Source organism: Puntigrus tetrazona, chromosome 13 (genome assembly GCF_018831695.1).
Source record: "Puntigrus tetrazona isolate hp1 chromosome 13, ASM1883169v1, whole genome shotgun sequence".
NCBI lineage: Eukaryota > Metazoa > Chordata > Actinopteri > Cypriniformes > Cyprinidae > Puntigrus > Puntigrus tetrazona.
The window spans coordinates 19227216-19249397 of NC_056711.1; the positions used below are offsets into that span (position 1 = coordinate 19227216).

General features: G+C 35.2%; 3 protein-coding genes across 6 annotated transcripts in view; 1 reads left to right on the top strand and 2 right to left on the bottom strand.

Moving 5' to 3' along the window:
• LOC122357016 (fibulin-7) overlaps window positions 1–17632 on the bottom strand; it is a 22792-nt gene extending 5160 nt beyond the window's left edge. The window contains exons 1-7 of one of the 2 annotated variants that reach the window (XM_043256190.1): window positions 17338–17627; window positions 16005–16167; window positions 13015–13191; window positions 7274–7399; window positions 5636–5773; window positions 3387–3524; window positions 713–851 (exon numbers count right to left, since the gene is read on the bottom strand). In XM_043256190.1, coding sequence (XP_043112125.1) covers window positions 713–851; window positions 3387–3524; window positions 5636–5773; window positions 7274–7399; window positions 13015–13191; window positions 16005–16167; window positions 17338–17406 — 950 coding nt within the window. In that variant the 5' untranslated portion in view covers window positions 17407–17627. Of the gene's footprint in view, window positions 1–712; window positions 852–3386; window positions 3525–5635; window positions 5774–7273; window positions 7400–13014; window positions 13192–16004; window positions 16168–17337 lie in introns of both variants that reach the window. The other variant, XM_043256191.1, reaches the window with a different exon arrangement.
• Window positions 17633–18388: 756 nt separating this feature from the next.
• Window positions 18389–20363, bottom strand: zmp:0000001138 (uncharacterized protein LOC100002901 homolog). Its single transcript, XM_043256196.1, has 4 exons — window positions 20203–20363; window positions 19560–19835; window positions 19068–19349; window positions 18389–18992 (listed from the first exon to the last, which is right to left on the bottom strand). The coding sequence occupies exons 1-4, from the start codon at window positions 20273–20275 to the stop codon at window positions 18880–18882; spliced, it is 744 nt and encodes a 247-aa protein (XP_043112131.1). The 5' UTR covers window positions 20276–20363; the 3' UTR covers window positions 18389–18879.
• Window positions 20364–20383: 20 nt separating this feature from the next.
• Window positions 20384–22174, top strand: zmp:0000001006 (uncharacterized protein LOC100002840 homolog). 3 transcript variants are annotated; one of them, XM_043256195.1, is made up of 4 exons: window positions 20384–20613; window positions 20873–21142; window positions 21302–21541; window positions 21630–22174. In XM_043256195.1, the coding sequence occupies exons 1-4, from the start codon at window positions 20562–20564 to the stop codon at window positions 21833–21835; spliced, it is 768 nt and encodes a 255-aa protein (XP_043112130.1). In that variant the 5' UTR covers window positions 20384–20561; the 3' UTR covers window positions 21836–22174. The 3 variants fall into 3 exon arrangements, with proteins under 3 accessions (XP_043112130.1, XP_043112128.1, XP_043112127.1); XM_043256193.1 differs by having other exon boundaries at window positions 20385–20613; window positions 20876–21142; window positions 21269–21541; XM_043256192.1 differs by having other exon boundaries at window positions 20386–20613; window positions 21269–21541.
• The last annotated feature ends 8 nt before the right edge of the window (window positions 22175–22182 follow it).

Consider the following 22182-nt stretch of genomic DNA (forward strand, 5'->3'; position numbering starts at 1 on the left):
CACCTTATTGTAAAATGTTACCAAAAATACAAAAAAATTAATTAATACATATACATTTACTTATTTATTTACAAATTTATATTCCTAACTTATAATTAGGGCTGCTTAATCATGATTAATCACATCCGAAATAAATGTTTGAGTTTACATAATATATGTGTCTGTGCCGTCTATATTTATTACGTTTATATTCCAGAAAAATAGGTTGGTTATATATTAAATATATTTATAATATAAATGATAGAAATATAGACATGTAAATAAATGTGAATATTTTCCAAATATATACTTCAAGTGTGTGTATTGATGTATGTATAATACAGAAAACACATACATTATGCAAACAAAACTTATTTTGGATGCGATTCATAATTTGACAGCGCTATTAATAATTTATGCAATATTTAATTAATAAACTGATTTGTCATAATTGTATTTTTATCTTATAATAACAACTTGGCATATCAAAAAATTCAAACATTTATTCCACAATTATGATTTCACCCCATATATGTTTTCTTTATGATTATCTTTTATCACGGTTAAAACTACCATTATGCATTAAATAGGTTTCGTCTCATTAAAACGTGTCTGTTTTAGCCAATATTTGTGCATGCATTTAGCGCCCCGCTCTATAGTCTCCTGTGAGGAGAACGTGACTGGTCTGTAAAGCAGCTTCGGCCGGAGTGGCATGCAGTAGGTCATCACTCACAAAGGTGATGTCTTGACGTAGCTGACGTTGCCGTGCGAGCGCGGACACTCGGGGTTAACGCACTGGAAAGCTCCTCCGGTGTTGATACAGGTGGTGCCACGGCTGCAGTTGTGCTGTTGTGTAAGACATTCATCCACATCTGGAGCGCCCGGAGGAGAGGGACACATTACAGTCGGAGAGGGGAGGAATAACAGAGCGATAGAGAGACTGTTTGTTTGCACTTTAAGTGTTCATGGCTGGATTTATGCGTGAGATCACCTGTGTTAAAACGCTTGATATACATACAATATACTGTACTTGTTTTGTGTCTTTAAAAAATTTAAGAAACCAACACTGTCATCCAATGTCACCCAACACTCCGTAGCATTACATGCAAATTGGTGCAAGTCATATGCATTTTTTTTGTGTATACAGACGTGGACAAAATTGTCAGTACCCTTCGGCCAATGAAAGAAAAACTCACAATGGCCACAGAAATAATTGACAAAAGTAATGATAAATAAAAATTCTATGAATGTTAACCAATGAAAGTCAGGCGTTGCTTTTCAACCATTCGCTAAAAAAAATAAACTCATGGAACAGGCCTGGACAAAAGTAATGGTACCCCTAGAAAAGACTGAAAAAAATGTGACCAAAGAGACAAGGTGTGTCCACTAATTAGCATCACAGGTGTCTACAATCTTGTAATCAGTCAGTAGAGGCCTATATATATGGCTCCAGGTAGTCGCTGTGTTGTTTGGTGATTATGGTGTATACCACACTTGACATGGACCAGAGGAAGTGAAGGAAAGAGTTGTTTCAGGAGGTTAGAAAGAAAATTTTAGACAAGCATGTTGAAGGTGAAGGCTATAAGACCGTCTCCAAGCAGCTAGATGTTCCTACGACTACATTATTCAGAAATTTAAGATCCATGGGACTGCTGTAGCTAACCTCTCTGGATGTGGCCGCAGGAGGAAAATTGATGACAAATCAAAGAGACGGATAATCGTAATGGTAACAAAAGAGCCCAGAAAGACTTCTAAAGAGACCCAAGGTCAGTGTCAGATCGCACCATCCAACGACGTTTGAGCCAAAGTGGACCACATGGGAGACGACCAAGGAGGGCACCATTGTTGAAAACAAATCACAAAAAAATATGACGAGCCGCAAAACTTCTGGGAGAATGTCCTACGGACAGATGAGACAAACATTGAACTTTTTGCCAAGGCACATCAGCTCTAGATGGAAAAATGAACACTCTCCCTACTGTGAAACATTACTACTGGGGCTGCTTTGGTACAATGAAATCTTAAGACTATCAAGGGAATCCAGAGAGAAATGTCCTGGCCAGTGTCAGAAAGCTTGGTCTCGGTCGCAGGTCATGGGTCTCGCACCAGGACACTGACCCAAAACACACAGCGAAAAACAACCAAGAATGGCTAAGAGGAAAACTATTGGACTACTCTAAAGTGTCCTTCTATGAGCCCTGACCTCAATCCTATTGAGCATCTTTGGAAGGAGCTGAAACATGCAGTCTGGAAAAGGTGCCCTTCAAACCGGACACAACTGGAGCAGTTTGCTCATGAGGAGTGGGCCAAAATACCTGCTGAGAGGTGCAGAAGTCTAATTCACGGTTACAGGAATCGTTTGATTGCCTCAAATGTTGTGCAACAAAATATTAGGTTAGGGGTACGATCATTTTTGTCCGGGCCTGTTCCATGAGTTACCATTGTGAGTTTTTCTTTTATTGACCGAAGGGTACCAGCAGTTGTCCACGTCTGTATATTGCTATCTTGGTTCTAGTCTATTTTATAATTAAATCACATTTCTCCCACCTGCCCAGTGCTTTTTAATTGAATTTTATATTTTCATTTATCAGGTGTTTAAAATTGCTTATTGCATATGATAAATAAAATTTTCTATTTTATTTATAATTTTAAATTATTATTATTATTATTAAAAGCATCTGTTCTATAAACACCATAGTTAACTCCTGTATTAAAGCCAAATTTCCTCCACTTGGCAGAAAATATATATATACATATATAAATTTTTTTTTTTTTTTTCTTTTTTATTATTTTCATTAAAATTTTCTATAACATTTCATTAGACAGGTGGAAGAAAATACAGATTACTTTATACTATTTTATTTGAAATTATTAAGTCTTAGAAAATCATATTTTGTGAATTTTATTTACAATTTTATTTGAAGTTTATATCAGAATGGTTTTATTTTTTGCTTCACATTGCAGGATAGAGACAGAAAAAGGAGCCTTAAATTTAAAAATACAACTAACTTATCAGTCCTACACTACATAAAAATTAGGGATGAGTCCATATTAATGCTACACTGAAATGATTATTTTCGCTTTATATTGATTCATATCAACGCCGATTGGATGATCAGCCAAAACCAGACTCTCTTCCACATCCTCACTATTTGTCTTCATTTACCCCCGCAGGTCTTTGTAAGGTGTCCAAATGACTTTCACAGAGCATGTCCTGCCTGTCGCTTTTTCAGATTCGCATCCAAGCCATTAAAAATAGCCGGCCTTTCAGCAAAGACGTCATAGGGGTTTGGAACGGCGTGGGGGTGAGTAAAAAATGTTTATTTTTAGTTGAACTATTACTGTCCTGACTGTGACATCAGGCTGTAAAACACTACTATTCTCAAGCCCTTTTTTTTAAGACTCACCCTCACAGCTTCTTGAATCGGCGAGCAGCTTGTATCCGGTGGGACAGGAGCAGTGGTACGATCCCGGGACGTTTACACAGGCATGGCCACACAGAGGCCCTCCACGGTCAGCCTTATACACCTCGCATTCATTCACATCTGGGCACAACGTGTGATTACATGACAAGAGACGGTGACCGAAATAAAATACAGGCTACGACGGGGCTGAAGGCACACCTTAAGGAAAATCTTCTCCGAACTTCTCGTATGTGACCGTAAAACCAGTCATAAGTATATTTCTAGCAATTGCAAATGCATTGTATGGGTCGGAGTTATACATTTTTCTTTTGTGCCAAAAAAAAGTTGCATGAAGATATTTTGTACATTTCATACAGTAAATATATAAAAACTTCATTTTTGATTAGCATTATGCATTGCTAAAGACTTCATTTGGACAACTTTGGATTTATTTCAACATTTTGATTTATTTATATAATTTTAGAATACAAATTATAATAAAATAGACAAAAATATAAATATATTTATATATAATATATAATAATTTATAATATAAACTATAAATTATATAATGATTTCTATAATATTTAATAATATTAATATTAATATATATATATATATATATATATATATATATATATATATATATATATATATATAATAATATATATATAATAATATAATAATAATATTTAATATATATATACATTTCTAATATTGTATTACATTTATATTTTACATTAATATTTCTTTATTATAATAATTTCTTTATTATATATGTGTGTGTGTATATATATATAACACACACACACAAAATATTTTATAATGTCCTACCCTAACAAACAATACATCAATGGAAATCATATTTATTCAGCTTTCAGATATTCTATAAATGTCACTTTTGAAAAATGTACACTTAAGGCTGGTTTTGTGGTCCAGGGTCACATATATGCAGAATTGAAGATGCACAGCAAAAAATAAATAAATGATAAATCAAGTGCTTTCTTTTGTTTAAAAATCATACATTTATACAAATACAAGTCTTATCTAAATCAATCTGTAAAAAAGAAAATACAGAAAAATATATATATATTTTAAAAGAGAAGAATGGAAAAGAATCGAAAGAGATCCCATAATAATTTAACATGGCTTTATAGATGTAACGATAAATGCATTTTTACATTATATGACGCGATTAATATCGTGATTTGAAATAAGTTGTTTAGAATCAAACTGAATCAAACTGTCATGTCAATAAAATAAAAAAATCTGTTATTTATTATCATGTGCCTTGAAAAAAAAAATCATTTAATTGCCTTTAACAAAACTTAAAATTTGTAAAAAAAAAAAAAAAAAAAGTGCCATATAATTGTGTGTTTAGCCCTGTTGAACCCTACTGTAAAAAGCCAGACTCTTGATGAAGAGGCTAAAAATGAACTCCATCATTAATAAACAATGCCAAATAAATAAAAAGAAAACGATAAAAAAAAAAATTGTGTACCTACATGTCACATGACCAACTGTGAACATGAAATTCTTAAAACAATTAACTGATATTAAAAAGGTCTTGGTTTTGCTGATTTAAAAAAAAAAAAGAAAGTTTGAAAATCTCTGAGTAATTTAACCTGATCTGACATGAAAAAGTAGGTCTTATTAAGTGTCATCTTATAATTGCTGTTTTAAATGCATTTAGCATGTACTGGTAATGAACAGCCTCCAGCGGGTTATTGCTTTAAAGTGCCTCATTATTGATTTTTTTGAAAATGATCTTTCATGCAACGTGCAACGTAGCTCTAAGTGAATGAAAACATCCTGCAGAGTTTAAAATCTGAAAGTTATACTCCCTCTGAAGAGTTCGACTCTGAATCGTTGGCACGAGTCGTTTTTAAACGAATCTCAAGCCATTTCATGCTGACATTAGCAACGTTGATCATCTTTTCGCACCGGTTTAAACAATAAAAAATGGAGTTTAAATGGGTTTAATGCTGAACGAAAAGCGGCGCTGTGCTCACGAACGCCAATCGACCAATCAGAGTGGAATATGTCACGCAGAGGAAGGTTTGGAAAAATTTAATTGTTAAATGAATCATTTGGGCATCGTTGAGCAAGTAAGGCTAAAATGAACGCATGTTAGAAGTGTTTTTTTTGACCTTGCATGCACGGCTAACTTGTTGGGGATCCCAAAACCATAATATAACCCTTTCATAAGCGTAACAGGGGCACTTTCATGCATGGCGGGATGCCGGACCCACCCTGACAGATGCTGTTGTCCGAGGTGCCGCTCATGTGGAAGCCGGCGTCGCAGCTGCAGTGCTGAGCTCGGTCCACTTTGGCACAGCGAGGCTTGCGGCTGAAGGCCGGGTCGTTCATGACGCTCCACTCCGGAGGCGCTGGCGGAGACAGAGAGAGGAAATGGCTCGACCTCCCACGAACGACAAACATTCGCACGCGCGCTTTCATTTACAGGCCGGAACGCGGGGGTTAAAGGTGGAGCGCGTCGCGCTTTAGGAATCGCGAAAGCATTTTGGGCCTTTTCTGTCACGGGTTTCGTTTGACTGTGATTCTGATCCGATTGTTTCGTACCGTTAGCCTGGAGAAGATCTAATAATCAAGGGATGTTGGAAACAGTCTTGAGGGTAGCACTTTACGAGTATTGAGTTTTTTTTCCATTACAAAACGGATAGCTCTGGTCCTTGATTGTGATTGGTTGAGCCATGTTCGAAGCTGTTGTGACATACACCTTTGTTGATGCTACTGCGTTTCAACCACAACCGTTTCTAAAGGAACTGCATGATGCTTTTATTCACGTCATTGCACTTTATTTGCACTTCGAGTCGTGCCTAGCTCTTATAAATTCACTGTAAACCACAGCTTCTTGCTTTATAAGTAAAGGTAGTTACACAGAAAAATAACGACTTTTTTAATTTTTTTTTAGGGTAATTGTTTATAAACCAATTAGCTACATTTAAACATGCATGTTTAAAAACTAAATTAAAAACTTTTACATTCTTTAAATTCAATTAATACTTTAAGTGTACTTTGTTTTGCCATTTATTGCAAGCGCTTACTAAACCATACTAATAAATCAAAAACATAACTTTTTTTTTTTTTTTGTTTTTTTTTGTTTCTTCTCCTGTGTCCTATTTTTAATGCAATCCAGAACATCGACACGGTTTAAAGGCCCTCTACTTTACTGACATGTCTTTATTAATTTTACTTTGGGTGCGGATGAAATGGCTTTTACATTTGCCAAAAATAAAAAAACGCGACGTCAAAAACAACCCTGTTGAAAAATCAGCATATGTTTTGAAGCACGGCTGCTGATCATGAGCACAGGACCAGCTTAAACCAGCTCAAACCGGCAGCCAAGCTTCAAAACATGCTGATTTTTATTTTTTTTTTTTCAACAGAAAAGCAATAAAGAAGCCGACCCAACCCAAATGAGGAAAATACACAATCTTTTTTTTTTTTTTTTTTTTTTTTTTGCTTGAAATTTATGAAATGATTATTTTTAGTTTACATCAAGAATTTAGAGTAAAAAAAAAACCAACAACTGTATTTTAAGTAGAAAAATAATTGGATGTGAACGCAGCGTTCTTCGCTTGTTTCCGCGATCGTCGTTGCCATGGTTACATTCGGACTTTTCAAAATAGGGGCGTGTTTTTTGTAATGATTTCAAAAATCCACGTTGTTTGGCATAAATTGCTTTACGTTGCTTTATGTAACTTTCCCCAAAACCGGCTGGTAATTTAAACAGCTGAATTTCATTTTTGGGTTATGCCCTTAAAAATCGACCATGAAAAGCAATCGTGGGTTATGATGTTTATTGATGTCGCCCACCCCTAGCCGACATGTTTCACGCAAACAGTAGAGATGAAAGGAGCACAGACCTGTCTGCGTCTGGTACTGACACTGACTGCCGCTCCAGTTGTGTGGACAGGTGCACTTGTACTGGTTCAGAGTCTCCACACAGGTGCCGCCGTTCTGACACGGGTTACTGGAGCACACGCTCACATCTGCGTGAAACACAACAGCCTTACGGTGTTTGATCCAAGGCAAATCGTCCCAAATAAATGCATGCTTAATGCTGCAACTTAAAACATCTGACATACAGAAATCGTAACCCTAATGAACTCGTGCTTTGTTTTTTTTTTTTCTTATTTATTTAGATGATTGTAATTATTTTAGAGTAATATTTTATTAGAATTGCAGTAATAAATGTAATACAATAATTTTAACCAGCTTTAAATTGATTTAATGTAACATAAATAAAAGACTATACAGTGCAATGTGCATAAATTTGCAAGTAGTAATTTTTACTGTAATAGGAAAATACAATAATTATTAACAATCTATAAGTAAAATGTTTATTTTTATAGATAGTGAATTATGATATTAATTATTCTTTATTTTTATTAAACACAAAATAAACAAGGCTTTTATAACTGTAAAAAGCAATACAGTGTTGTAGTTTTTTTTTTTTAATTCAACTTAAATCAATGATTTAATTTAATATAAACAGAAGCAAGTAAAATACTTATTTATTTATTTTTTTTTACCATAAATTTTATTGTATTTTATTTTAATGTATTTTTTGGAGGGCTGTCATAAAAGTAATGTCACAAAGCAAAAAACAAAACGTTTTTTTTTTTTTTTTTTTTTTTTTTTTTTTTAAGGGTGAAAATGACCCAAACATATCAGGTTTCATGAGATTCCCCCTCAATGCTTGTGTTTTGTGAAGCCGCTATCCGTATCATCTGGAACGCTGTCTAATTAAAGCGAATGAAAGAAATAGTTGAAATGTCCCAGATTATTGCTCTCTGTGTCTGTACAGAGCTGAGGATTATGTGTCCAGGGAAAGCACCTGAACGGTCGAAGGAATTAAACGAGCCCCACATTCTTCCCTGTTTCCTGTACAGAGTGGCACAGTAAAATGAAACGGATCCGCTGGAATGCTAACAATGGAGCTTCGAAAAAACGGAGGAAGGGAAGGTTGAGCGGCTTCTCTCAGACGATGCCTGTCGCTTGTGAGGTTTACAACAGCTACTGTGCCGCCCAGCATCTGTCAGACCTCCATCTGCTCTGGGTGAGAGTTTACTGCCGTTGCTGTAAATATCGGTAATGGACGGCGAGGCCCGCGGACGGAAGAAACGTTAACACATGCTCGCGTGTTAAGGCTGGGATCCCTGAAGGGCTGATGTAATGATCCCTGAAACCCCTTTCTTTTGATTTGATTTGTGGTCGTTTCTGTAATAAAAGAGTAGTGATGTACGTAGGGTGTAATGGTATGGTATCTGGTTTGGATGATATGTAAATGTTTTCAAAAATATTCTCAAGATTGTTCGGTTTATATCATTGTGGAATTATATCACTGTCCAAAATTATATACGAAGTTAAATCAAGTGTAATAAATTTTTTTCTGATTAATACATTGTGATAAATATAAAATAAATAAATAAAATGTTATTATATATATATATATATATATATATATATATATTAGTTATACAGATACAGCATCAAATGCTGATTTTAAAAAAATATATATTAATATTATTTATTACTTTTTATTTATTATTTAGTTTCAGTATGCGCATTTATATTTTTTATTACTTTTTATATTTCTACTTACAGCTTTGTTTAGTTTTGGTTTAAATCACTTGATTGCTACAAATGACATTTTTTACAGCATAGTGCGCGTTTTTTTTACATTTAATATTTATATTTGGTCTCCGCTATGTTTTAATGAACAAAAGTACGTTTTTAAAGTGCTAGTTGGCAATGACATTAATGTGAAGATAGTTGAAAGGAATTGCATTTAAGGGAAGATCATTCCTATTATGGATAAAAAAAAAAGAAAAAGAAATATAAATAAGTATAAATATATATTTCACATTACAGAGATTAAAAAGGAGTGATGTGCCAAAATGCATTATTATTATTATTATTATTATTATTACTTTTTCTTTTCGGGGTGAAAAATGTTAAATATGACCCTAAAATATAAAGTTTAATAAATTAAAATTAAATAAAATATATTTGCCATGAATAAATATTGCCCGTTTTAGTACCATTAAGATGTTTTGAATTTAGACACAAATTCTCACTACCATTATGTGCCTGGACTTTTTAATTTTTTATTGCAATTGCCATCTTCTCTGTAACAAAGTCTTTATTTTATGCTCTTATGCGCGTCATGTGAAGGTTTTAGGTGAGATGAGTCCAAATGACTTTCTTCGTTTGCCGCAGGTTGAACTCGTATCGCACCTGGAACATTTTCCACAGGGAAAAGCCAGCGTTAAAAGAAATCCACAGCAGTTTCCTCGAGATGCGGAAAACCTCAGACCTGAGGAAATTTAAGCAGAAAGACACTGAGAGCGAACGAGAAAGAAGGAGGTTTGGAATCAAGCGTCTTGGCTTTCCGGGCCAAAGGAATGCTTCTTCGACAACGGCGCTCGCGATCCCTCTCCTGTTTATTTTCTTTCCCAGGAAGCTTAAGTGCGAGAATGTAAAAGGTTCTCTTCAGTCCCCAGAATGTTTCAAAACTCCACGAACGTAGTTATGTTTTTTCGCCAGCTCTGAAAGGTGCTTTCGTGCCTCAAATCTCTCAAAATAGACGGACTCACCCCGCCTGCAGAAACGGAGACATTACACCATCTGTGCAGGCTTTAAACCTGAACACACGCCCCTTTCAGACACACGCTCGCCCCGTCCCACTGTACCACATGGAATGTCCCGAATGCTGCCAGCAGCGATATTAAAGGAAGTCATCAATAGCGTGCTTAGCATAGTTGCGTGCTATCAGACCATGGGCCGGCTTAATGAGATGTGTGCGTGAGCTTAACCTCTGACCTCTGAGACTTCGTACAAAACACAGATTGAGCTACGCTATCGGTTTGGACGACTCTGTTTTTCTCATTTTAGAGTAATAGTGAAGTATCGAAGATGTGATCCTGGGATGCCTTTGAACATCGTTGAAGATTTTGGGGGATTTTCTTTGGAGTGGGAAATAAAACGGATTAAAAGAAATTGTAATCAACATTTTCATTTTGGGTCAGAACTTTTTTATCGATTGATTGATTCAATATTAATATTATTATAATTTACATACACATGATTCATACGTAACACTGGTTTCAGACATTTTTTTTAACCAACATTAATAATATAAATTTGTTACAGTATTAATAATTGTTAGTTAGAACATCATTATTTTACCTTATTATAAAGCGAGACCTTGATTTTCTGCTAAATTATTACTAATTTTATTCATTTTTATGTAAAGTAATTAAAATGTTTTTTCTGTTTTATTTTGGTTCACTTATTTTTGTGCTTATTTCATCCCCTAAATGAAGTTTAAACCGGTGTTATTTTTAATTAACACAATTAAAACATAAAAATGTTTTATCTCTGCTATATCTTAATGAACAAAAATGAAGTATTATGAGTGAATATTTTGTTGCACTGGCAACAAACTGAAGTATAAAATGTCTTAAAATACAAGGTATTAAAAAAAAAAAAAAATATATATATATATATATATATATATATATATATATATATATATATATATATATATATATATATATTATTTTTATTTATTATATATATATATATATATATATATATATATATAATATAAATAATACTAATAAAGCTAAACAGAAATATATACAATAAAAATTGAGGCACATGAAAATTAGTGAAACAAATACTATATTTTAAATGTAAAAATTATACTAAAACAACACTGCTTTATATATATATATTTCTTTTTAAATAAAGTTTTTGGTTTTAATTTTAGCTTTAAAAGTCATAGCACAAGCTTTTAGGTCAAACATTTTTTCGAGATCATGAGAAACATGAGTTCAGTCGAGGGTATCTTTCGAGCGCGAGTGTATTTGCGGTCCGAGCTGAAACTTGAGCTATGAATTCTGGCTCTTTTTACAGTAGCCAGTCGCAGGCCATCGAGACGCACCGCGGACAGGAATGCAAGTACAGGTGTTTCTCTGCGTTTCGGGACATTTAATGCTTCTTTAACGAGAGCTTCATTCAGTGCAGCTCAAGAGTGAAGAATGCCTCTCTTTCTTCAGAGCTCCTTATCTTTCTGCCTGTGTGCGCAGTGCTGGTTTTGCTAGCTGTGGCGTTCACAGTCGCTTTCTTTCACAAGCGCCGGTATTCAGGCTTTATCTCGGTACTGTCACCCTGAATGAGATTTCAGATTACCCAGCTCGCGGTACAACAATAAAATGGTCGTCCAGGAATTCTGCTCAATAACACAGATAGAGTTACATGAAGAGCAGCTACAAAGCAGAGAATCTGTGGGCTGTGTTTGGTGATGCTTTCTCTGTTTTTTGAGTTTCTAATTCTGGATAGAATGCTAGAAACGCTATAAAAAAATAGAAATTGCGAGAAAGCACGAAATGCGACAAAGTGAAACATTTTATTAATTGTTTCATGTACTATTTTGTTAATGTTGGGTGGTTCCGTCAGCTGTTTTGCAAATTGCTATTAACCTAATAACGATTGAAGTGGTTTGCGACGATTTGATTCGATTCGTTCGGACAGTTCACTCACTCACTGAATCCTTTGGGTGGGTTTCTCGCATCATAATGGCGGAAAACAAAAATAATGCTGAATTGCGCGAAAGTTACTCAAATTCATTTTCGAACAAATCTTACGAATGCGTTCTTTCATTTGTGTGTCTGTGATGAATCAAATCTTTTACCACAAGTGAAGCTTGAGAACGAGTAAAACACAGTATTGCAGTAAAAGACCATTATGTACATAAATACAAACATTAAAAAAAGAGTATTATACTATAAAATTCGAAACACCTTTCCATGATTAACTTAATTCACTTTTCATTGTGGATGAATGAATGAATCGACTGAATCAATGAATCATAAAAGGCACCCAATTGTTTATTTACAGGATAAAGTGTGTTTTTGAATGAACTGAATGCATGATTGATTGAGTGACTCTTTCCAGAATGAATCAGATGATTGATTCGTTCCTGAACTAACCAGCATTATGTAAACAGGTTTTTGATTGAATCGGTTAAATCAACAAGTCAGTCACAACAGGCACCCAATTGTTTCCTTGAAGGATAAAGGTGTATTTTTTAATAAATCGAATACATGATTAATTGAGTGACTCTTTCTGTAATTAATTAAAAACTTTTAATTGCGTGATAAAGGTGTGCTTTTAAATGAACTGAATGCGTGATTAACTGAATGACTCTTTCTAGAATTAATCAGATGCTTGATTCGTTCCTGAACGAATCAGCATTTTGCAAAAAGGGTGAGATTCTTGTTTTTGAATCAATCAATTGAATCATGAGGTACTCATAAAAGGCATCCAATTGTTTAGCTGGATTATAAACGGTCTGCTTTTAAATCAATCGAATGCATGAGTTATTGAGTGACTCTTTCTGGAATTAATCAGATGCTTGATTCGTTCCTGATTAAGATAGTTGTTGATTTCTATCCTGTTTGAATGAATTTGCTGAATTAAGTCACCTTTTCTGGTCTCATTGACATATGGAAAGTATATAGTGAAGTTCCCTTTTGTTGTGGTTTTACAGGATACATAGTGTATGATACATATTAATTTGAAGCCTTTGACCCACCTTTACATGCGACGCTGACTCCGCTCCAGGTACCGTTCTCCTGGCACACGCGTGTTCCCGCTCCTGTCATACGATAACCCTGAGAACATGTGAAATGGACCTCGTGACCCACCAAGTACTTTGAGCCGAACTTCTTCCCGTGGGCCGGCGCCACCAGAGGTGGACACGAGGATTGGGCTAAAGATGACATGAGACATAAAGAGAGGGGAATGTCAGAGTAGAGCAGGGTTACATGAGGGACAGAAGCATGCTAAACACTGGGATATTTTGCTTGAAGGCAGGCATGTGCTACTGAATGTGGGAACTGTCATGGGAAAAGATGGGAAATGCCTCATTTTATACAGACAGCTTAAGAATAGGCGAACAATACCACTTGCACCGTACAAAAAAACTAGGCCCGTTACGTGTAGGTTGTTTATAGCTTATTGAAGTAAGCATGAAATTGAAATTCTATATTCTTAACTAATATACATTCCACTTTACTGTGCATGCACCAAAAAAAAAAGTTTTGTACATGCTAAAATGATTTAAAATAAATCAAAACTTCTTAATTCTCAAGGCTTAGCTAAATCCACAATTTTTGTAAGCAAAACATAAATGAACAAATAAATAAATAACGTAATCAAATAAATAAACCTTTTCTAAAATAAACAATATATATTTTTAAGAAAATGTATTGCTGAGGCAATCATTTAGTTCAGACCTTTTTTGCACTAAAATCACTTAAAAATAAACATTTTATAAAAATTATTGCCAAAGCAATATTTCTCATTTTCCTTACGCTCAGTTAGTTGAACTTTTCCACTAAATTAACTGAACTTAAATGAATGAAAACTATAGACTATAGTCCAAAACACGTTACTAAAATGTTAAATATATATTTTAAATATCAATAAAAACTATATATTTTATATATATATATATATATATATATATATATATATATATATATATATATATATATATATATATATATATATATATATATATATATATATATTTTTTTTTTTTTTTTTTTTTTTTTTTTTTTTTCACTATTTAGATTTTAAAATCTAAAGTCTGTAAAAGAATCTATTTAATTTTATCCTGTCAAGCACTGGCTGCTGCAAATGCCAAAGTAACTCTTGATCATGAACTGAGCGGCAGCTCGGGCCAAATGACACAGCTACACATCCGACCCGTTCACATCATCCGCAGGGTGCTGAGCTTAATCGAGAGCTTAGACTCCTTTCCAAACCCGAAGAAGCAGCCAGACCACTCATTTTAAAAGGAAGGAAGTCATTTCATGCTCATAAAATGCAAACAGAATTCGAGAGATCTTTGATTTGTTGGAATTCTGAGGCTCGTTTATTAGGATTAATAAATCCTCCGTGCAAGAATTACTTTCCAAAAACAAATTTTTTATTGACTGGTTTTGTCGACCAGCTGACACAAGCTCTTTCATTCAACAAACCCATTTCTGCAGAGCGCTAATACATAAGAAAGTGTTTGACTCAAGACTAGTTTAATTTAAAATTAATTTTCGTGATTACAAAAAACACTTTAGAGAGACACCGTATTTTATTATTTTTATTTCAGTGGTTAAATATTTTCTCCTATACTAGCTTGCAAAAACAATAACGATGCTCTGTTTAGGGTTCTTGATGCAGCAACATTGACAGCCAACCAACATCAGGAAACCTGTTTGAGAACAATCAGTATTTTGTTTTTATGTTCACTGGAAATGTCTGAATACATTTTCAATGTTTTTCAGCTGAATGATTAATACTGAAGCACACCGAGCCACACATTTATTAACAAACTTTGAAATGTATTTTCCAAGCAAAGAGGCTTGCTTTTAGAATCTTACATTTATTTATTAAATACTTTGATTATTTATTTTCTTAAAAATAAATTTTTAGTGTTATTTATAGACTATTTGAGTGTTTTTAAAACATGTAAATTTCCATTTTAATTTTAGTTTACTTTTTTAGTACTTTTGTTATGTTATATATATATAAATTATATGTGTGTGCTGTGTATAATTGTCATATATATAAAGACACACACTTACAGTATATATTTTGAAAATATTTCCATATTGATATTCATATAATTAATTTTACACATAAATATATTTAATATTTAAACATAACACATTTATATATATATATATATATATATATATATATATATATATATATATATATATATATAATATACAGTACCCACACATATATTATGTACACAAAAAAACTTTATTTTGGATGCATGACTAATCGTTGCACAACACAAATTTTATAATATTTCTATTTAGCTTTATTTTATGTCAGTTTTAGCCCTTTTAATTCAAACTTTCAGCTCACGTTAAAAAATAATAATTTCTGATGCCGTAAATTAAACTTTCTATTTCGATTTCCGTAGTCTTTTAGCAATTATTCGTAAAAATAGTATATCCTACACTAGTTATAAATAAATATATATATATATATATATATATATATATATATATATATATATATATATATATATATATATATAATATACAGTACCCACACATGTATTATGAACACAAAAAACTTAATTTTGGATGCATTAATATTTTTACTTAGCTTTATTTTATGTCGTTTTAGCCCTTTTAATTCAAACTTTCAGCTCTTTCAGTTCACGTAAAAAAAAAATAAATTAAACCGTTTTAGTCTTTCTATCTCGATTTCCCGTAGTCTTTTAGCAATCATTCGTAAAAATAGCATATCCTACACTAGTTTATTCAGTTCAGTTTAAGCTTAAACTGTTTATATTGTGCATTTCATCTCAATAGCTTCGGTTGTCTTTATAGAACAATAACGGTGCTGGCCTCAAATCCGAAGCAGCCCGCGGATCTTTCATATTTCGCTTTGATGTACGTTTTACGGTGCCCTCACATCACACGCACCTGCTCCGCGAGAGTCAGCGAGTCAAAAGAAACACGTGCATCTAGGAGAGAAGAAATCCATGTATACGTCGCTTACGTGAGGACTGGTCCGCTTGCGGGAGCTTGGACAGTGAGTTTTGGAGGTTGGTGAGCTTGGACTTCATAATGCGAAGGCCTTCCGTGAATCGGACCTCCTGTCCTTTGAGAAACTTCTCCATCTGACGCAGCACGCCCATCACCCGGTGCTTATCCATGCAACCCTTAGGCGAAAAAAGAAGCACAAGCATCCGAGCACCTGGTTACAATTTGACGGCAAGCGGTTATCCCTAAATTACACGTTCGCCCTGAACGGAGGAGATATTGGACGTCGCGAGGAACGTTCCCGCTAAACGTTAGCTTTGTATGAAAATGAAAAACGGCACACGCGAATGATCAAGGCCAGATGTTGCGGGTGATGTCATGCATTAAGGCACGGGGACTCCTGTGGGGCATGACATGAAAGCTCGGGCCGGCGTGCCAGCACACGACAGACTGCCCTTAGTAACGCAAATATTACTCCAGCAACAATTTATCAGAAGCGATGTCGCCCCAGATGCGTTTGGGCCGCGCATTCGGTCAGCGGGCGAGCTCTAGGTCCTCTCCAGGAACCACATGTAAGAGACTAATCGCTTTTTCTCTTCGGCTGCTCGATGGCAGCTCTTCAGAAAGCTGTTAGGCAGATGTCTCCACGACCTCTGTCCAAAAACGCTGGTCTCCTGTATGTTATTCATGGCGGTCGAATGCAGTCTCGTTAAGGAGGGAGAGGAAACGCATCGGCCTTCAATTTCACCAAGCGCTCTGCCATGGTCAACAAAGGCGGCGCTAATCTGGATAAAATACAAAAATGCATCTGACAGCTTTAATGATACAGCTTTACATCGCCGCTTTCGAGCGCTTTGGAGTCGCGCCATCGATGGCATCGGGTTAGATTGCATGAGCTTTGGCCTTTTGCGAGAGGAGTTCGTCGTGAGGAACGAAACCAAGCAAAACCCAAAAAGAAATGGATTGAGTTGAAACAGAGGTAGATTTGTAGACATTTAGTTTAAAAAAATGTCAACTGATGGTCCCTTAAAGGACACTTGTGTTAACCAAAATGCGCCAAAAAGTCAATGATGGAAGAAAAGTCTGTAAAACAAACAATCTTGCATAATTTGAGCACATTTTAGACCTATTATTGTTTTGTAAATAACCCAGTAACCTACTCATGAAACAAAATATGCAATATTTACTCAAAATCATGTATCTACTGTATGCCAAGTTTGTCAGCTGAGACTGCTTTCGATACAAAAATACATATAATGTACTAATATAATGTATTATTTACATATTCATAGGGTAGTTATTATTTTAGACACACATCAAGATAAGTATAAACATACGTGTATACTCACCTGCGCTGAATCATTACAGTCGTACAATGGTAAGAAATTCAGCAGGAGAAAAATGTATGATAACTTCATCCTCCTGTATCTGAGTCTCTTATTAAAGCGCTGGATTTTCTTCTTGTTTCGGTCGTTTTTAATCCTCGAGCGCGTTTTACGGATCCAAGCTGTGCAGACAAGTAGTCGTGGAGACAAGCCCGAGAGGAAATGTTTGATGAACTGTTGCAGAAGCGGGTAAAGATGCTCCTGTCCTCTTCATGAAGGCGCCGCCGAGCGCCTGCGGACTCGTGATGACCGATTCGCGAGTCGTTCTTTCAGAACGATTCTTTCGAACGATTCAGTCGAACCGATTCGCTAAGCGGGGATTCCATCAAAATCTCACTACTGTACAAGTACGATCAGACATAAACACATGCTTTGCAGCTTAAGACGTTTGTCTTCTAAATCTTATATATAAGGGTTTTAAAAAGTATTGAAGTTTGGAGGAAGATCTAACCAAATTTTTGTGGTTTGCTGCCACCAGGTGTTTAGGTATGGGACGTGCACCCCTTCATTTAAATGAAAATAGTGTTACATAAATGCTGCAATTTGTAATATATTATAATGTAATTATATAGGCTATATTTGCTACACCCCTCTCTGGTTCTTGCCTTAAAATTTAAGTTAAAGAGGCTAAACACACTCTCCTCGACTTACAGTGAAAACTCGATTTGGACGATATCCAATGAGGATGATCCTTTATAAATAAATAAAAACTTCTTTTGCATAGTATTTTCTTTATTCTTTACCTCGGAAAAAAAGGGTAATGTTGAATATGTTTGAGGTCTGCATATTTTCTTAAATAGCTTAGCACTTCATCTTTCATAGCAGGATTGATTTTTTGTAAAATGTTGCAATAAGATGTTAACTGTTTGCGTGCTTTATTACGGTTTTAGACATATAGTGTGGTAACAATATGAATATTATCAGTGTCCTCACCTTCTTTTCCCTTTGTTTGCATCTCTGTCATAGGCCCATATGTCTGAGTGACCGTACTTAATAAGCATAAGGCAATAAAATGTTTGTTTATTTATCGTTTATGCATTTATTTTTCTGGAGCAGGCAGTTCATATAAATATGACAGTAGGTTATTTTAAAGTAACCAAAAAACACAAAAACCTGGTTTTACAGACAGGGTTTAGATTAGCTTATTTTTGTTTATTTGATTGGTTTTTGTTCAATAATGTATTAAGTTGGGGAAAAAGTACATTTGTAGATATTTAGTTAAAAAATGCCACCTATGGTCCCTAGATTAGATTAGTTTTGTTTATTTGATTGTTTTTAATACGCCTTATAAATCCGTGGCACTGACGTATTTTAAGATATGTCAGTGTATGTTGGTTTCAGCTAAAACGACTCAAACATGTATTTTTATTTTATTTTTTGCCTGGGACTACAGTCTTGCCTGTGAAACCAGGTATAAAAATGGCAAATATGGATTTACAGAAATTGCATCTACTTAAATGAGTTCTGTACTTTGCTCAGATGAACATGCAGTTCGGTTTTCCCCCATTATACTTGTTTTCTTCTTACAATCAGGACAGATACCGTGATTCCCAACAGCATGCCGAGAAGTAGCGCACAGATCCAGTACAGATGGGATGTGGACGCTGAAAATTCAGGCCCTTCAAAAAAGGTCAAAAACATGATTTACTACTTGAACAAACGTTATATTTCACGTTTCCTTACACGTAACTTACTCCACTCTGCCATTTTAGGTTCAGCCATACTGCTGTGTCTCACTTCGCATGCATACTTGTCTCCACGCTGTGGGGTGATGTTCATATACTTGTACACTCTGAAGCTCCAGTCTTCCCCGTACATTAAGTCAGAGGTCTCTGCTTTCGCGGTGGACCTCTGCCCATTTAGATAAAAGTTTATTTCAATGTCGGCAGGGTAAAACCCAGTGGCGAGGCAATAAAGGACGTTTACTTTTCCTTGCTGTTGAGGAAACTCAGTATACACATTGACTGAAGGAGGTACTGCGGGGGGAAAAAGAAAGAATTCAAATGTATATATATATATATATTTATATTTGTGGTGCTCTTTGAGTTATCCCAAATATAATGACCTCTTCTGCTGAGAAACTGTGTGTGAAGCAGTAAAAACTGACAAGTTAGACTCTTAAAGAGGTCCTATGTGTTTAGCTAAAGACATACTGTAATGTTTTTCGGTAATTCTGATCAGATTACCCAAAAGCGCTTTTGATGAATTAGTTTGTTGTTTGAATTTCTCCAGGTAATCGGTTTGTCGGTTAAATCCCGCTAGCACCTCGTACATGCAGAACGACTGATCGCTGCTCTCTAAGACGGAGAAGCCGGCGCTTGCACTGGGACGCAAGATAAAGGTTTTATTTGCCTGGTCGAAATATGCGAACGGGGCATCATTCACCAAAACAACCACCGCCTGGTCTACGGAGCCATTCTCTGTCATCCGTGTGTAGGCCAGGACATTTACTGTCTGGTAGTCTAAAACAAACAAAAAAACCAGTTTCATTAATAATAAGCAGTACAGTATTTTCAAATTAATAAACGCAATGAATTTATGCATTTTAAGATCGTTTTCTACTGTTGTGGTTTTCAAACTTATTCACTGCTGTGCACATTTTGCACGTCTCCCTAATTCACACACTTGAGTCAGATCATCAGCTCATCAGGAAAGAGACTCAGATGTGTGTGTCGGATAAAGGAGACATGCAAAATGTGCAGAGCGGTGGGTGCCGATGAAACAGGGTTGATAACCACTGATCTAAATGATGCATTACTTCCTGTTTAAGAGAAGGAATGAAAAACAAAGCATAGTAACTTAACATAGCAACAGAGCTTATAACTTCACCTGTCCACATGGTGATCTGAGGAGAAAGCAGAAGTATTGATATGAATGTTTGTATGATTCCCATATTGTCCATTCACGCAGTTTGGTTCGCAGAAAATAGCCGAAATGTTTCTGTTAAAACCGACCAAAAACATATTAGTCACATGATAGTCACATGACGTCTTCACCAGCTTTTTGCCTACTTTCACTTTTGTTTTGCCATGGTTTCGTTTTACAGGCTTGAATTATTTTTCCTTTAGAATTTTAGACAGTTCATTAAAGCTCAAAGTAGTTGCAACTATAAAAGCGGTAGGTGAAAAAATCACAGCATGACGATATAAAAGTTCAGCTTGTAGAGTTGTGAAAGCTAACGAAGTAAAATGCAAGTTCTTCCTTTCGTCATGGCTTTCTTTAATACCATCCTTGCAGCAGGTAGGACATTTTTGTATTTCTTTATATTTAATGTAATATTGGGTGGGAGACTAGTAACAAAATCAATGGTAAATGTTTTTAAGTAGTGTGTAAGCCAGGATCGCATCCAAAAAGCAAACTCAAAACATCAGTACAGATATGCTTATTTATTCATTATACATTTTTAACAGGTTAAAAAAAAATCCAAATTCTGTGCATATGACTTGGATGTGACATACGGATATTTAGTAGTAATGCTATTGCAATTGGTTTATTTTAGAAGAACATGCATACCAGCAGTTCATTGGATGCGCATTTAACAATGAAGGGCAAGTAAGCCGTTTCTGGCGCTATGGGTATGACGGCAGAGATATCATGCATGTGGATTTGGCAAAAGAAGCTGTGGTTGCTACCGGTGAACCTGGTCAACTTCTAGCAGAAGAGAGAAAGAGCACAGAATACATAAAGAGAAAAGAGGCACGACTAGTAAAGGTGTGTTCTGCAGTGAAAACTGTCTTCTTAAAGTCCAACAACTCCCTCTCCAGAGCAGGTAAATCTGCACTAAACTGCATAAATGCATACCTTTTATGCATAAACAGGCTGTTTAAAGTGCATACTGTTTATTATTCTCTGTCTATATTCAGTCGGTTTCAAATCGCTTGCTTTTCAAATGTAGCAAAACCTGCAGTGTATGTGTCTTCTGGAGTAGAAAGGGGCCAGGAATATCTTAAATGTGTCGTGCATGGATTCTATCCAAACGTCATTAAAATACGCTGGACCCAAAAAGGAAGACCCATCTATTTCGGTGCATCAACTACAGGAATACTCCCTCTCAAAGACGGCACTTTCCAGATGACCTCCTATCTTAGCCTTGGTAACGTGAGCGCCCACAATGTTACCTGTGAGACTGAACACTTGAGCATTGATGGGAAATTGAAGACCACCTACGGTAAGTCTTACAAGAGCGTACGTAAGTTATTTCAGCATAATGAAAAATAAGGAAAACTCTGCTGACTTGCTGTGTCTCTTTGTTTCAGAGGAGAAATCTTTGCCTCAAATCACAGAACACATACTTAAGGCAGTGGCTGGCTTTTTTCTCGGATTTGCAATACCGGTGTGCCTAACTCTACTATTTATATGGAGAAGGAAACAAAAAACAGAACAACCCAAGGATGACAGAACAGACACAAGTGACGAATCAGAAGCATCTTTATTTTTTAATGAAATGAATCTTTCTCAGTAAACATAAAATAAGCCCAGGCTATTTAAAGCAAGTGTGACTCTAAACCATATATTATAATGAATATTTATTATATTTCGGCCACAGACAAATACTTTTATTTTCACATTTGTGTAGAATTTAATCTCAAATGTAGTATACACGATGTCTGTATCTCTATAGCCCATAAAAGTCTATGCAAGAGATTTTATATACTAGTTTGTGATGTTTAAGCTAGTTGATCACTGCTTAAAGAGTTTGTAAATGTAGTGGATTTATATAGCTTTGTCTAAACATGATTTACACCATTCACTTTCGATTGCAATTATTGATTTGCACAAAATAAATGGGCTATTTATGACAGCTGGTTT

Bases quoted from the DNA above. Each gene is read 5' to 3' on its own strand.
- zmp:0000001006 (XM_043256192.1), top strand. From the start codon at position 20,562: ATGCAAGTTCTTCCTTTCGTCATGGCTTTCTTTAATACCATCCTTGCA. The intron at 21,143-21,268 runs GTAAATCTGCAC...TTTCAAATGTAG, and splicing joins CAACTCCCTCTCCAGAGCAG to CAAAACCTGCAGTGTATGTG. The intron at 21,542-21,629 runs GTAAGTCTTACA...TCTTTGTTTCAG, and splicing joins GAAATTGAAGACCACCTACG to AGGAGAAATCTTTGCCTCAA.
- zmp:0000001138 (XM_043256196.1), bottom strand. From the start codon at position 20,275: ATGGACAATATGGGAATCATACAAACATTCATATCAATACTTCTGCTT. The intron at 19,350-19,559 runs GTAATCTGATCA...TTCCCCCCGCAG, and splicing joins TTCATCAAAAGCGCTTTTGG to TACCTCCTTCAGTCAATGTG. The intron at 18,993-19,067 runs GTAAGTTACGTG...CCTTTTTTGAAG, and splicing joins ACCTAAAATGGCAGAGTGGA to GGCCTGAATTTTCAGCGTCC.